The sequence below is a fragment of the Sarcophilus harrisii genome, chromosome 4, assembly GCF_902635505.1.
Source record: "Sarcophilus harrisii chromosome 4, mSarHar1.11, whole genome shotgun sequence".
In the NCBI taxonomy this organism is placed as follows: Eukaryota; Metazoa; Chordata; class Mammalia; order Dasyuromorphia; family Dasyuridae; genus Sarcophilus; species Sarcophilus harrisii.
Window position 1 is genome coordinate 106604061 of NC_045429.1, and position 17616 is coordinate 106621676.

The 17616-nt window shown below is 33.3% G+C and overlaps 1 protein-coding gene across 5 annotated transcripts in view; it reads left to right on the forward strand.

Annotated features, from left to right (window-relative positions):
- Nucleotides 1–17616, forward strand: part of RCOR3 (REST corepressor 3) — a 49498-nt gene that overhangs the window by 27022 nt on the left and 4860 nt on the right. For all 5 annotated transcript variants that reach the window (XM_031937315.1, XM_031937317.1, XM_031937314.1 and 2 more), the window contains 2 exons: nucleotides 108–185; nucleotides 4692–4749. In XM_031937315.1, the coding sequence (XP_031793175.1) occupies nucleotides 108–185; nucleotides 4692–4749 (136 nt within the window). The remainder of the gene's footprint in view (nucleotides 1–107; nucleotides 186–4691; nucleotides 4750–17616) is intronic.

Sequence of the window (17616 nt, forward strand, 5' to 3'; positions counted from 1 at the left end):
TTCATATAGTCTTTTCACATTTTGGGTGCTCATATGTTCAGTTAATTGTCAGCTAGCCAATTCATATAATTTTTTTTTTGGTGTGTGTGTGTGTGTGTGTATTCAAGGTTCAAAATGCTAAGCAAGTAAACAGTGCACTTAAACAGAAAATGGAAGGGGGAATTGAAGAATTCAAGCCTCCTGAGGTATGTTGATTTAAAAAAAAAATGAGTGTCGTCTTTAATATAGTGAACCCTTGTTACTTTCAATTAGTTGTTTGTCATATAATCAGGTTAATGTTTTATATGCCATGGATATTTTGAAACGTCGATGTTTTTTATCCATTATCTATCCTCTGAGTCATAAAATGTGAATATTAACTTAAAATTAATCAAACCATCCTTTTAGTTGGATCATACTTTAAGTAGAATCCCTTTTTTTCCTCTCTGTTCTTATTAACCAAGAAATCTAGAGGGAAAGTTGCAACAAAGAAAGACATATATTGGACAGGAGAAATGTAAGAAGAGCATTAGGAATACAAATAATGCTTTCTTGGTTCTCACTGTCTGCCTACTTCTTGTATGGATTTATAGCATATAAAAGGAAAAAGAAGCCTGATATGTTTAACTGAGGGAAGGAAGCCCTAAATTATTGTGCATATCGTGATTGGGGGATGTAACTAAAAATTATAGATACTTTTGCTGGATTTCCCCCCCCCCTTTTTTTAAAGAGCCCTTTTGCATTCTTTTAAAGGAAAATTTTTAAAGTGTGAAGCCACATTTGGGGGGAACAACATAGAGATATTAGAGGTAAAATTAGTTGGCATTTTGAATATTTAAGGCTCCTAATTCTTTTTCAAACCTAGATTCTTATTTTTTTCACCAGAAACAGTCTTTAAATGGGATTTTTTTTTATTTTGTAAAATGGAAATGTGAATACTTTTTGTCATAATCTTCCTAGAGAAGACAGTATTAATGAGTATTTAAGAAACTCATGTGCATCTGAAACGAATATGCTTGTTCATCTCATTCTAATAAGATTTTTCTAGACTCCAAAGTTAAAAATAAAGAGTATTTGGATGAGAGTTGCAGAATTCAGTGCTTCAGAATTATGTCCCACCAAATTATTTCAGGGAGAAAGTGTCTTTAGGTTTTGTTTATGGACTAGCTCTATGATTTCATTGATATAGGACTCACTTAGTAAGGAAACACCTACCAACAAAGGTTATCCCCTTCTGCCACTTAAAGTTTTATTGACAGTTGAAAAATGTACTGTCTTCCCAACACTTAAGTTCTCTCTTCACTCTATCATAGTGGAGTGAAAATATCCAGAGTATATAATAAGATTAATTTTAATATATGACATAAAATCATTCCTATTGCTCAAAAAAAAAGTACGATGATTTGTCCTAAGTCACATAGCTAGATAATGGTCAAATTAATAATAATTAGTAAATAGTACTTACTACATGCCAGGCACTGTGCTAAATACTTATTAATTATTATCTCATTTGATCCTCACAACAACCTGCATGGGGGAAAAGGATGTGGGAATGGATAGTAGTTGTTATTTATCCCCATTTTACAGATGGGGAAATTGAGGCAAATAGAGGTTAAATGACTTCCCAAACCTAATAAGTGTTTGATCCCAGGTCTTCTTGACTTCAGGTCTAGGACTTTATCTTTTGCACCATCCACCATAATCATAATCAGAACCTTAAATAGAAGCTCTGTGGGAATAGACCCTTGCAAGACTGGAGCTAGTAGGTTATAAAGGCTTTGAGGGGAAGGGAGCGTCCGAGCTATGCTTTGAAAGTCAGGATTAATTCAGAAACAAAAACTTGTATGGGGTAGGCATGAAGTAGATGAGCCTCACTGATCAGAGAAAGTTGAAGAGATGCAGAAAACAGACTTTTAGGGAGGAAAGACATTTTTGTGAACATGAGAGTGACCTCCTAAAGGACTGTTTTAGGAACTTTAAAATGATATCACTTTTTAGCTGTGTGACCTTGGATATAAAGCTCTTCTGTTCTTTTAGTTTTTTCATGGTCCTTACGCTTTTCCCTTCAGTGTTGTGATAGATATCCCATAAATTTTCAAAGTATTTGTTAACATTAATGATGTCATAGAACCAAGATAGCAGTATTGTAGAATGGAGAAAATGGGGACTCCAGAGGCATCTTAGAGGAAAAATAAGTAAGATTTCAAATTCAGCAGATATGAAATGTCTGTCATGCATTTAGTTCTGTATAAGGTGTTGGAAATGTATGGATATTTGGGAAGGAGCATTTTTGCTCTTGGTCTGCTAACTCCCTCTCCCTGAGGAGATCCCAGACTATCTGTGACGTAGAAAATAAGTCCTGGGGAGTTAATGGAGGCATACAGAGATGGTTACTTAGCAAAGGTCAAGTAGCTAGTAAGTGTTAGAGATTGGATTTGAGCCCACGTCATCCTGACTTGAAGCCCACTGAAAGCTATATGGGTAGAAAGACTTCAAAAAAGTGGTTGTCTGACTTCAAAGACTGTCAACTACCGATTCTAATGACTTTGTAAACAGATTGGGATCTAATAGATGGGGAGGAAAAAAGAGGAAGGAACCAAATGATGATCAAAATAATTTATCCTGATAGATTTAGGAAATGGTGATAGCACAGAAGGAGTAAGCAAAAGCAAGCTATTTGGGAGTAGAAGGATATGGAAAGGACAGAGAAAATAAATTTCTTTCAATGAAAAGTATGTTTGGTTGAAAAAATTTTGAAACATAGCCCAGCATAATTGATAGAGAACTAACCTTAAAGCCAAGAAGACCTGGATTCAAGTCCTACCTTTGACACATCCTGGTGTGTGACTTTACGTAAGGCATCCAATATCTCAGTCTTCAGGCAACTCTAAAAAGGTGGCAACCTGCAGTAGTAGTAGAGGTAGTTTCTTCATAGCAGTGAAATGGCAAGTTGAATGCCTATCTCTAGTGAAATGATCATTTTAAAAATGCTAGTATTTCAAAGAATGATTCATTATTTAAGAGCCTATTTCTGGTGGGAATACCAAGCTAAGGATAAAAAAAGTTTCAGATTTGAAAAACTGGACCCTTGTATTATTTTGATTTAAATTTCAAAACTATACAAACATAATGTTAATAATAATATATTAACTTCCAGGAAATCTCTGGTTGTTCTGTAAATCATTTGTCAGTTTTTCTCCTCAACCATTCTCCTTTCTTCCCTAGTTATATTGTTTCCCTTTGATCTACTACAGGATCTCTCCTTCCTGCTCCCAAGTAGTATTACCTCCTGTTCCCTTTCTAGACACTCTTCTTTTTAACTGGTGCCATTGTGCAACCTTCTAACTTCTTCCTCATGCCTTTTTTTTCTTTCTCCTTCATTTAGTTTTCTTCCCTTTCCTCTGCCTCAATTTTCTATCACTTTAACTGCTGCTACATCTCTTATCTTCCTTTCTCCTATTTTATTCTACTTTCTGCCTTTTGTCCCTTCTGTTCTTCTGAACCCTAATTACTTAGTCTTGAGCTTAATGACTTTTACCATTTGACATGATTTGGTTTCTACTCCTTGCCCCCCTTCTGCCCAAAATCAATCTTGTCTCTTGTTTGAGGATTTTACTTTTTCCTACAAGCCTTCCCCCTTTTTCTTATTTTTCTCCTCTTCTCTCCTCTATTTTTCCTCCCTTTGCCATTCTTAGAATCGTTAAAATTGCTTCTTGTGAAGGGCCATACCAACCATGAAATTAATCTGTACTAAAGTGAAGAAGTTGGCATGAACTTATCTTAATTGACTCCCTCCAGAGGCTCCTGGTGCTAGGCAGGAGGTGATAAAGGGTATGAACACTGTCCATATATTCTTTTCAGAGGAAGTTTCTCTTTCTGCTTTGGCAGAGAGGGACCAGACAGTGGTACAGCACAGGACCTCTTGGAATTCTTAGTGCTTAGGAGTTCTCAGTGCTACCTCAGGACTACTTTCTGCCCTGGTGAATACCACCAAAGCTCCTTTAGCTAGTCAGCAGACATGCACTAATTAGGTCTATGTTGTATTGCTGAGTAAATTAAAGACCACATACAGGTGAAATATACATACATATATATAAAACCATAAGGAAGCCATTGAAAAATGTTTACTATCTTGAAAAAAATCTGTTCTTAATTTTGGGTAATGCATAATGTATTCTGGAATTAAAGGATTAGGACTTAGAAGTTGTTGGGTTTTTTGTTTTTTTTTAACTTCCTATAGCCCTGTTAAATCTGGTCTGTAGGATTATGTTGATTTTCTTGACTAATATGGAACATTATTTCCATTAGGTAAAGATAAGTTTAGAATAAATATCAGGAAAACCAATTTGACTGACACTTGGTAAGTCTAAGAATCCAGCACTTGAGACATTTTAAAAATAGGCTAAAAATAATTTTTGAACTATATAATGGAAAACTAGTAACTAGTAACTAGGGAGGGTAACCTAATAGATTTTCTCAAGCTTTAATGTCAATTATTGCTACACAGATTTTGACTCAAAATCTTCAAGTTAACACATTTCCCTTTGAAGGTGGGTAAAAAGTAACTTAAAAGTATCTTAATTCCTTTTATAAGGAATATCTTAAAATTAAGACTTATAGAAATCTTATGTCTATGATAAAAGTTAAAAATAAGCACTTTGGAAATGTCTTTCTTCATGTCCTCATTAGGAAACTTCTCTTTAATTTTGTAGTCAAATCAGAAAATTAATGCCCGTTGGACCACAGAGGAGCAGCTTCTAGCAGTGCAAGGTATATTAAAGATAAGCAGTTATTGTTATTCATAATTATTATCTTTAACTTGGCATGAAAGATAACCACCACAGTCTTTCCCTTTCTTCAGAATGGATCAAAAGGGCTTTTGTGTTTATATAATACAGATCCGATGACCAGAAGTTCTGTATTTTACTTCTGGATGTGCCTCTGACTCATGGACTAAGCCTGTGTGCCTCTTTTTGCCCAGAACAGTATGTAGCACACTTTCAGCATACAATATAAAAATAAAACTTTAGTGATGGCAGTCAGGGGCAAGTTATTCCACATGTCATATATTCTGCTTCTTCCTTCCTACAACTGAGTTCATTCATTTTGCATTCATTTTTTTAAAAAGTACAGTGAAAGTACATTTGAACTGTGATATGTTGCCTATTTCTCTGATTTATTTATATGTTAGTATTTCTTCATTTTATAAAAAAAAATAAAATAAAATAATTTAGGGACTAAAATGTTTACTATACATATATATGTGTATACTTTGTTTAATAGATGAGTTACTGGAAAGTTATTTTTAAACTAATTTTTTAAATCCATATTACAACAAAGCAAAATAATTTAGGTACTAACGTATAGAAATGTTACTGGAAAATTATTTTTTAACTGATTTCTAACATCCATATTACAATTTTAAGTACTGTAAGGAAGATGATTGTTAAAAGAATCATTTCAAATTCTTTCATAAAACAGAATCCTTTTGTATTTTGAATAATCACAGATAAATTAGAAGCTATTATCTCTGGACTTTAAATATAAATTTTTCTAAAAATGTTATTTATCCAGTGATTTTGTGTGTCACCAGGACCTGCTAACCACAATGTTTTTTCTAAGTCTAATTTAGGTGAAGGATATTGTCTGATCATAATTTTATCTTACTTTAGTACTTAGAATCAATCTAGCATATGCACACACATCTCTGGCAATGCCTGCTTTATGAGCCCATCTTTTAGTATTTCCTAAGATTCATTAGAGAATCTAATATGGTTTTTGCAAGCATTTCTCAGATTTTAAAAAAGGTAACTGAAGACTTACTGTTTGATGACCATGGACTTGGATTAGGGAGAGCTGGAACAGGCCAGTGTGGTGACACAATGGGAATCTCTGTCACATGGAGGTGTCAGTCATTCCACTGACCCACCCAGCTATTTCTTAGCCAAAAATAACTTGAACCACTATTTCTGAGGTCTTGGTTGATGTAGAAGGATTTCCTAAGAATGTCTTTCATCTTTACCCAGTCAGAGTTAAGAGCTGGTTACTATGCTTGTGAACTGCAGTTGTTCCTAGTCCAAATTCAGGTTTTTGACTGGCGATCCCAGTGTATTTGTCACATACAGTTGGAATATATTAAAAAAAAAAAAAAAAAAAAAAAGTACCAACATTTACAAGTTAAATTAATCACATAAATAAACTTTATTCATTCATCTTCCAAAACTGTTAGAATCCTTTTAGAGAAAGCTGAGCACACATGTTAAATAGCTGTTGTATTTGTATTTTGTTTTGTTTTGAACTTGGAATTTGGTCATTTGTCTTAATAAGTCTCACCATTCACAGTGACTATCTCTATTTCAAATCATGATAATATCTAACTTTATCGAAGAAATTATTTTGAATAGATGTTGTTATTTACGTAAAGCTTGTTTTTTTCCCATAAATCATAATTTAAAGCATCTTAAGAATTGAATCCTGGACCTTTAGAATTCATTTACTTAAAAATCATTATATTGACCTGGTCCCTGATAAAGAAGGGAACAAGTAGAAGTCACTGGATAGGAGCCTTAGCACAGACTAGTACTAAGTTTCATTTTATGTATATTATTCTGATTATCCTTTTTGAAATCTTCCTTCCACATCTTATTTGTGATAGTATCCATTGAATTTTGTACAAAGTCCTGATTTGCTCAAAGTTGGCTGCTGTGACCAAAAGAAAAAAAAAATCAATCTAAGTAGGTGCACCAGGCATAATCCTAAAGTTGATGTATTCAAAGAAAAAAATGAAGGATTCACATAATTTAATGTCACTTGAAATTAACATTTTATTAGTCCGATATTTACCTCATTGAGTTATTGTAAGAATCACGAGAAGTCTGAAGTGTTATGCAAACCTTAAAACATCATGTAAATAAATAGTAGGTAAAATTTTTATGATTATCAGCTATACATGAGGTCATCATGTATTTTATGAGCACCTTGAATCCTTTTAATTTCAGCTTTTAAACAACCCTTAAGTTAGTATAAAATACACCAGCAGTTTGCCAAAGGTTGTGAATGTTTTTAAGGTTTGCATGTTCTTGTAAATCCCTCTGAAATACCTAAAATGTCCATGTAATCAACAAGAAGTTTTTTCTGCTAACTGCCTAATTTAATAGTAGTGTCATCTGTACCTAGCTCATGTGCCTGGTGATGAGATATCAGTAGTGTGAATATCTTTGTATGTAGAATGTGCTACCCACTATTACCATCTATGAAAAGACAAAGTTTTATTACTGTTTTAATAACCAGGTGAATCGATTGTTATAGAATTAAGGAAAAGATTTACAACTTTATTCTAAATAGTTTTCTTAAAAATAAGTTTTAAGCCTAGTAATATGCTGTTGAAGTCAATATGTCTTCATTTTATTCTCTTAGGAGAGACAGAAACTATCTAAAGTGACTGTTTCTTAAGAAATGGAACCAATTTATTGTTATTATTTTTCATGATACCACAAACTGGAGCAAAATTTAGAAGCTATTTGGGTTGGGATTCTTTTGTTTGTTTTATGGAAGTATAGTAAATTATTCTTTATTTATAATCTGGTTCAAAAATAATTACAGTAATCATTTAAACCATACTTTGATCATTTGTTTGCTTGTGTACATCTGAAATAAATTTTGTTTTCAAATATTTGTTAATATTAGAGTATAATAGAGTTTTGGAAGTATTTGCATATAGTTTACTTTATCCATGTTACCTAAAAAGGCCAGACTACTTAAACTCAAATGTAAAATTACCTTTCTTAGCCCAGAAAAATTGTGAGCCAGATATTCAGGAAATTTACAAAGAGGACAGCTTTATTTATTTCAATATTCCTCTTAGCCATGATACATACTTAAAATAGATACCAAAGAGTCCCAAGATAAAGCTAGGAAAAGGAAGGCGATTTAGTGGTGAAAACCCAGACAATCTTTCCAAGATAGGTATTTACCATTTAACTAAATTGTCTTATCTAAAAGATAACTCCTAGGTGATCTACACACCTATAGTTAAAAACCATTATTAAAATATATTCTAAAGCCAGATGTACATATTTGGTTTATTCATGCCATAACTTGTTATGAAGATCATCAAGATTTGATTATATAGATTATAATTAATTTTAAAAAGCTTAAAAAGATTTCATTAGAAAACATCAAAAGGTACTTATTCTGTTAAGCATTAAATTTAAATATAAGGATTATAAAATAGAAATAGCTTTTATTTTTCCTAAAATTATTGAATTAATCCTTGCATATTCCTTATAACTATCTCAAAATTGATATTTATTCAAGAACAAAAAATAGCAATTTTACAACTATATTATAATAAACATTTTTAAATTGTTAAGATTATTTTATGCTGTAGTTAATTTTTTGTTTTAAGAGATGAAAATTGAGGGAGAAGAGACAGATCTGTGTATATTTATGCTTATCCTTAGAAGTCTTCATTTTCAAAGCAAGCATATATTTCTTAAATTCATAAGATACTCTAGAGATAATGAACACATTGAATGTGAGTGTGTATGTGTGTGTTTGTGTGTGTGCGTGTGTGTGTGTGTGTACGTACTAAGTCTATGATTTCATTAGTATAGGGAACTCTTAATGAGGATATTCCCCTTACCAGTAGAAAGTGATACCTGCTCTGCAGCCTAAGTCTTAAAAGGCGCCAGTGACATACATTGAGCACTTAAGTGACAGGCCCAGATTCAAACAGCTAATCGATATAAGAAGCAGGGCTTGAACCCAACTTTTCCTGTGACTGAAGCACAGAATTTGACATCTGAGAAGCCATCTAATCCCACCTGTACCCTGAAGGAATCTTCACTGTCAGGTAATCAGCCTCTACTTGAGGATTATCAAGGAGAGAGAATTACCTACCTTTGGAGGTAGGCCATGTACTTTGGATGGTTCTAATCATTAAGAAGTTTTTCCTGACTTCAAGCCAAAATTGGCCTCCTTGTACCTTCTATCAGAAGAACTAATTCTTCCTTCACCAGACAGCCCCAAAGACAACTATCATTCCACACTCCTCCTTCTGTGGACACTTTCCAGCTTGTCAATGTTCTCCTTAAAGTGATGAAGTTTAAATAAGACAGAGTGCAGTGGGATTATTTCTGTATTCCTGGAAACTATGCCTCTCTTAATACAGTTCAAGATTACATTACCTTTTTTGGCTAAAATCATCCTGCAGACTCACTGAACTTTCAGTCCCTTAACTCCCAGTTCTTTTTTCAAAACAGTTGCTTTTTTAACAATCCTTCCCACATCTTGTACTGGTAATGTTGATTTTTTTATACTTGTATTAAGACTTTCCTTACTCTTATACATATCATATTTCATTTTTAATTTACTCACTAACCTGTCAAGGTCATTTTGGATACTGATATTTGTTATCCATGATGCTAGCTGTTTCTTTCAATTTAGTGGTATTTCATGGGAGACTCTCTGCTATGTTCATATAAAACAGTGCTTTAATAATTACAGTTTGATTTCAGCCATTCTACCAGTTCTGTCAATTTAATCTCATAATCTTTTAGACCATATCTTTTATCCACCAAATATAATGGTCTCCACCTCTCCACCAAAATAATGAAGTCCTTTGCCAAAAAGCTTTCGAACAATCCACTGATGGAATTGAGTGAGTCAATTCAGATTTTGGCTCTGAGTAAGCTTGAACTTGTCACCTAAGTGGTCAGTTTCATTATCTGTAAATGGAAGAAGTTGGTCTGTATGACCTCTGAAGTCTCCTCTAGCTTTAAATCTGAAGTATATGATCTAGGTCCATAGCTCTCCAGGAGAGGCCCCTGGCCAACTCTGAGCCTTTTCAGGTGGTCCTTGAAGTTAAAACTATTAATAATACTGAGATATTTTAATTTCCAAAATGGCAAATATTGAAAGGTATAACCCTCATTTAGGTGAAGGTTGGCAGCATGGTTCTATGTGTTTACAAGTATAAAGGAGTCCCGAGACCAACAAGTTCCTCTCATTTGTCTTAGTGATTCCATCTGAAAAGAAAATGAAGCCTGTTCTTGATGAAAACTTGATGGCTCGTGTAATTACTCCTTCCTTCTGTGCTTATTCACCAGTGATCTCTTCAATGATTTGTTCTGTAATTTTTCCAGAAATCTCAGGAAAAGTCATGTTCATTAAGTCATATTCTATCCTCTTCTGAAAATCTGGACATTTGCCCTTCAATCTTGCAATATCTTCCCTCATTTTTTAAGATTTTTCAAATAGAGTGGTTTAGCCATCACCCAGTTTTTAAGTACTCAAGGATGTACTTCAACTTTGTCAAGTGACTGAAATTCTTTAAAGGCATAAATTATCAACTCTTTATTCATCTTGTATATCCATTATTAATCATTTTGTTTGTCATTTCCAAGACAAAGAAACTATAAGTTTTAAAGTTCTCTTTGGTTCGGTTTCCTAAAGCAGCCTTTCTGGGAGCAGCCTTCGTTTCAGTTTAGAGTAATCACCACATGAACAGCCAGGTGTTCAAATCCTTTATTGTCTCCTTGCCTGAGACCCAGGCCAGCTTCTTGAGGTCCTCCTGAATGTGTCTTGGTTTCTGTGGAGGAAGCAGGAGGACCAACACCATGGTCTCTGTCTTCCCTAGTTCTGATTCTGACTGAGTTTGTCCGAATCTTGTAGAACTATAAGTATCCAGCTACATATACTGAGCTAGAGAACTGTTAAGCACCATGCTAAACAACTATTGTCTCTATCAATTCCACTGACTTAGCACCTTGTTTCAAGTTCTGGCCCATAACAATAAGTAAGGTCTCTGAATTATCTCTGATGTTCATTATCATTCCATTTGTCCCATAGGAAGAGAATATCCTATATGGTCTCTCCACATTTACTCCTATTATGTGAGAATGTTTGTCTTAGTCTGTGGCAATTAAGCTTCTTTTTTTTTCTTCACATAGTAAGTTCTCACAGTCTAGTCAACCCTCTGTCATCTCACCAAATGGTTAAAGACCACTAACAAAGAAAAATCTTAGCCAACTTCCCAATCAACTCTTTCCACTTCTAGACAACACTGTTGGGCAGTTTTTCATACATTGAGCTAAAATCTGCCTCTCTGCAGTTTAATTCCGTGCTCTTGATTCTGACCCTTGGATTCAAGTAGAACAAATCAAATCTTTTTCCCATATGACAACTCTGCAGCTATCTTTGCTCTGCTGGTTTTCTTTTCTCTTAGTATCCTCTAGCCCTTTCACCAGTGGTTATAGGTATGGTCTAAGAATCTTTTCACCCTTTTGATGATCTTCAGATGACTCACTGCAGCTTTGAATACTGATTGGGTACTATGTATATCAAGTTGTCAGAATAATATTTTATAGGATTAGATAAAATAGAAGTTATATCAGTAGTATCTTCTTTATTCCAAGATAAATTCCAACTGGATAGATATCAGTATTATAAAATCATACCACAAAAAGAAATTAGAATGAAAAGTTAAAATTTACATGATTTTGAAGGGAACTTATAACCAGACAAGGAGTAGGAGAGAAGATAAATAATATTTTATGTTAAAATTTTAAAAGATTTTGCACAAATAAAATCAAAGCGGATTGCTTCCCACTTATATTTTTATATCCCTTTATCATAATTTCAAGAACAAATCTGGGAATTTAAGGATTCTTTAATTATAATTTATGAATATAATAAATTAAAAGGTTGAAACAACCATAAAACAATCTGCCTAAGATACTAACAATATTTTCAAGTCATTACCGATGACAAAGTGTGCAATCTTAAAGGTGGAAAATTCAATCAGGTTAATGATATTTCCAAGAATAAATATTCCCTAGCCTGTGTAACTTGTTCCAGTGTCCAGGCCTCCTTTAAATGTTCTTTTTTTTTTCTGAAACATAAAGCTATTTTCCTTGTAATTGTTGCACTCCAGTTGGGAGATAAAATACTACTCTCTTGCAGTTCTTTTTGATCAGTTGTACAAAACTTTTGAAGATAACTCTGAGTCTGAAATTTATATTTAAATAATGAAAATTTCATATACCTTCTCAATTTTAAACTTTTAAGTTGAAATCTGTTTTGGAAGTAATGTATTAAGTATAAATATTTTTTATTTCTATAAAAATAATAGTATCTTTAGTGAGTCATAAATTGTTAATCCTGAAATGGAAAAACATTAAAATGTAACATAAATTATGCTCTTAAGTGAGGCCATACTATAAATCCTGTTGTTTCCTGATCATTTTAACTTCCTAAAGAAATGAGATTGAAAAAACACAGGGAGATAAGACTGCCTATGTGCAGCACTTAGCATAGTGCTATTTCAGGGGCATTCTGAAAAGTGTCTCTCCTTGCATGTCAGTTGTTATTCACTGAGCTCTGTCATCCAGCCTGAAATTGGAGAGCACATATACAGTTAATTATACCTGTCTTTCTCTGGGAAGACTGTGTTTTCTAGCCCTCCTTCCCAACTAATATTTTTTATAGTATAATTTGAAATTGAACCCCAACAACATTTTTGTGTTCCATGAAGAGATCATCGTTAATTTTTAATATTTTCTCTCCTGTATACTCCCAATAAAATGCATAGGGCAAAGTAGTCAACCTTGTTCCAGAGGCAAATGATTTGTGTTAAATGTTATTTTTTGAGCTTTTTAAAGGAAATTGTCGCTGACCTAGCAATTTTTTTTCCTTTCCACTTACTGTGACCTTGAACCCAGTAGTACTGTTGTCTTTAAATTAAAAAAAAAAAAAAAAAACGTACTCCAGTACAAACAAAAAAGGAGACAATTTTGATAGTGGTAAGAGAGAAATCTAGAAACAATATATAAAAAGATCAGAAGGGAGACAGAAAGGCACAACTATCTAAAGAGGCTGCAGACTTCCCTGAGATAGATTACCAGATAAAACATAATGTAGATCTCTATACAACTAGTGCTTTTTCACATGTTTTTTAGGAGCATGAGATGTAGAGCTAGAATGAGACTATAACATATTTGCCAACACATTTATTGTAGAAATAAGGAAATGAGACCCAGAGATGGGAACATAGCTTGCCCAAAGTCACACAAGCAGAAAGTATTAGCACAGGTGTGATGCCACTTCTTCTGACTCCAAATCCAGGTCTCTTGTTTCTCTACACCTCTCTCTCTCACTTACTTTCTCTCTTAAATTGTTCTTGATTTAACAAAGCTATCCTTAAAAAAGGGACCAAGAACTTTGAAGTTTTTGTAATAGAATATGGAAAGGGTTAACACCCAGATGAAAAGGATCAGGCCTTCAAGAATGTCAGGTTATTTTTCACAAAACAGACATCATTGTTAAGAGTTATATAATCAATATTGACAACTTCAAGACCCAGTAGCCTGCAAATTTGCTATTAGGTGACAGAAAGTTAAAGGGGAAAAAAGATCTCTCATATGTATGTATTTTAAATCTTTATTAAAATAAGAATTCATGAAATGTGTTTTTAAAACACTACTGAAGGGCATAATGAAATGAAATGTTATATTATTTTTTTTTTTAAATCTTACTTACTGAATCTTACTTGAAAACATTCTGTGTTTGGGTATGATTTTATTAAAGACTATTTTGTGTACCTCTGACCCACTCATTCATTCATAGGAAAAGCTAGACATTAACCTCTTGATGTCATTTTTCCATTTCAAGAATGAAGCACAACCAGCAGCAGCAATATGATTTTATATAGGATAGCAAGGCAAGGAGTACAGAGAGCGCTGGCCTTAGAATCGAGAGAGTTTGGGTTTAATACTTGCCTTTGGCAAATACTGGCTGTATGACCCTGAGCAAGTCATATAATCATTTGGTATCCCAAAACAATTATTTAAAGCTTTGACTAGTAAAAATCATTGCAGCTCTGCAGTAGGAGAAAATTTCTTCATCGCCAGTCTAGAACAAAGCAAAAATTTTTTTTAAGAACCAAATATATACCTTTTGAGTTGCTTTATTAGTACAAAGGATATTTTCACCTTAAGTAATTTATACTGTGATTTTTATTAATCAATGATATTTTGTTGATTAACAATAACATAAAAATATGGATGTGGGTATCTTCATCCTTCAAGAGAACCTCCTCATCCCTATAAAAGATGAATTTTTAAAATTCAAAGATAGAAAACAAATGCTTAATCCTATTAGCCCTTGACATGCTTATAATTTGTTTTAGTGTTGTGTACATTTTTTTCCAGTAGCTATAGATAGTATATCTGTTTGTTCTATAAGTGGCAGGTTGAACTGAGAAACCATCTCAGCCAAATTGGTAGAAGTTTTATGCTTATAATGTCCAAATGTTGTTAATTAAAACATTTTGTTTGTTTTCCTGAGCAGATACAGAGATCACACACTCTGATCAATATTTTGACATTAAAGGGTGGCTCCTTGACTGGTACAAACTAGGAGCTGAGCTGCTCCAGCTTTTTGTTCCTAATATCCTATTTGGCTTACCCTATTAAGCAGAGTAGTACATTCTATTTAATTTTGCACTATGCTAGAAACAGGGAATAGAAAAACAAAAATTGAAATACTCACTTTACTCAACAAATTTATATTTTCTTGGTGAAGACACATGGCAACTTTTTATACCTGAGCAGCCTGTCCTAATAGGGATGGAAAAGCAAGAAGCAGTTAGGAAAAGATTGGTCTTCGAGATATGAGAGGGTCATTGACCAGGAGAAATTTATAGTCTAATCCCACTTAGACATTATTGAACCTGGAATCTTCGGGTTTCTTCTAAATGTAAGTTCAGAGTTCAGTTTCATTTTGTGAATAAAACGTGCTACGGAGCATGCATGGTGAAAACTACAAAGTCATTTCCATTTTAGTTCATTAATGATTTAGCAGGGTCTGGGAAGGGAAACAGAAGGAAGCCTTATGTAAGCCTTATGTAAGAAGTTTATTTGACTCATTTTTTTCCTTTGCTAAAAGGTAGTCAAGTGTTACATTGATCACTACAGACTCGGCCATAATAAGACATTTAGAAAAACTGTGATATCATTAGAATTTACCATGAAAGTAGGGAGAGACTAATATGTAGGGGAGAGGGGGAACATGGAAATTCTTTACCTTATACCTGGGGAAATTTACCCCCCTTAAACCCAGTTTACCCATAAACATAAAGTGTTGTGAGAATCTCGAACTACTAATGTGAACAAGCAGCTCTGTCTTTGGGCTTTGAAAGCTTAAAGAAGTTGTTTAAAGGGAAAGAAATAAAAAAGTTAATCAGTGGTTTAGTGAAATTTGACTCTGGTGTATAATCAAGTTTGGTTTTGTGTATGAATAGTTGATATTTTGGTAGTGATATTAACCAGGCTGATAGTCAGCAGACCTTGGGTTATAGTCCTGAATTCATGAAACAGTTCTTAAAATACAGAAAGATTTTTTGCCTGGTTATGGCTCTCAAAATTCTAACAATTAGTATATTCTCTTGTCAGGAATCTTGACCTCCCCTCTATTGGAGGTTAGGACTACCTAGTAACAAAGTTACAAATTCAGGAAAATGTAACTAGCTTCTAATTGGTAGCCACTTTTTATATAACTACCTCTATGTTTACTTATAAAAGTGGCACTGATATATAACCTTTATTAAAGTACATTGAAGAAATGAGAATATGCACCTGCCTTTTTTGCAGAAGGTAGGGAAGAGAAGATCTAGTAGTAAAAACACTATCAGACTCAGTTGCATTTTTTTTGTTAGAAGAAACGGGTGAAGGAGGGAGAGAGATATATTTATAAATAGTGATGTAAAAACAAAAGCCATCAACCATTTTTTCAAATAAATGCTTTGCATGGCCATTAAGTGGTAGCAGTATATATACATGTATAATAATCATTCACTTCATGATTTTATTACTGAATAAAACACTAGTGGAGACTACATTATGCCAGATCTATATTGTCAAGGGATTCTAACAAATCAGTTGATGGAAATTAAGGGAACTCAAATCTTATTTTAACAAAAAGTTAAAGCAATGTGATAAATAGCAACTTTTCATTATGTATTTTCTCCCGTTTCTATTTTAGAAATTGCTAAAATGTATAGTTCTCAAACCCTAAACTCTCTCTCTATATATATATATAATATATATTGACACATTTACATGTGTAGATATATATATATATATATGTATGCATGCCATGTACAATAAGGAAATACATAATAGAGAATGAAGCCACAAAGTTCCAGTTCTTTCATGAAGTATTTTATGCCACTGCTGTTGAGAACAATGTGGTATAACACTACAGTATTAAGAATCTGGATAGTTAAATGGCATAGTGTTTAGAGTACTGGATGTGGGACCTGAGTTCAAATTTGATCTCTGATGTTTATTAACTGTGATCCTAGGCAAGTCACTTGACCCCTGTTTGCCTTAATTCACTGGGAAAGGAAATGACAAACCACTCCAGCATCTTTGCCAAGTAAACCACCACGGACAGTGTGGTCCACAGAGTCACAAAAAGTCAGACGTGACTAAAAGATAAACAGACAACACATCAAGAGCTTATTTTATTCTCTTTCATGCATAATGAACTTAGTTTCATTTTTCACTTATGCCCAATTTTTGCTTATGTTGGATTAATAAGCCCTTACAGCTTGATTTTTATTGCTTTCATTCTTGCCTCTTTTATTACTGAAGTTCTGACTCCCTATCATAGTGGCTACCAAGTAAGGAGACCAAAATATCTGATTTCCCCCCCCCCCAACTTGAACTAAATGCCCTTCTTCATGAAGCTTCCATCTTTAAAATGATGTAGTGATATGAGGTCTTTATCCCAAAAAGCTCATAAAAAAGGGGAAGGGATCTGCATGTGCAAAATATGTATAGCAGTCTTTTTCGTGGTGGCAAAACAATGTAAATTAAGGGGATATCAGTTGGGGAATGGCTAAAAAAGATGTAGTCTATGAATGTAATGAAATACTACTTTGCAATAAGAAATGATGAACAGGAAGACTTGTACAAACTAATGCAAAGTTAAATGAGTGGAACTAGGAAAACATTGTAAACAGTATCAGCAACATTGTGGAATGATCCACTATGAATGACTCTGTTCTTTTCAGCAATACAATGATCTGAGTTCAAAGGATTCAGGAAGGAAAATACTGTCTACATTCAGATAAATAACTGATGGATTCTAAAATGCAGATCAAATTATTTTTTTTCCACTTTATTCTTTTTCATAGGGTTTTTTTTTCCCATTTTGATCTGTTTCTTTTTTACAACTGTGATTAGTATGACACGTTCTACATAGCACATATTTAATCTATATCACATTGCCTAGCATTTTGATAGAAAGGGAGAGAGAAGGGAAGGAGAAAAATTTGGAACTTAAAATTTTGTAAAAATGAATCCTAAATATTGTCATAATATGTAATTGAGAAAAAAATAAAATAATATAATGAACTTATTTCTTTTAAATATTATTATTTAAGTTTTGAGTTCCAAATGCTACTTTCTTACCTTAACCTTCCCCCTTCGTTAGATGGTAAACAGATACGTTATATATGTACAATTATGTATAATATTTCCATCTTAGTCAATTTATACGAGAAGACCCAAATAAAAGAAAAAAAATAAGAAAATGAAATTATCATGCTTTAGTCTTTATTCCAACAACATC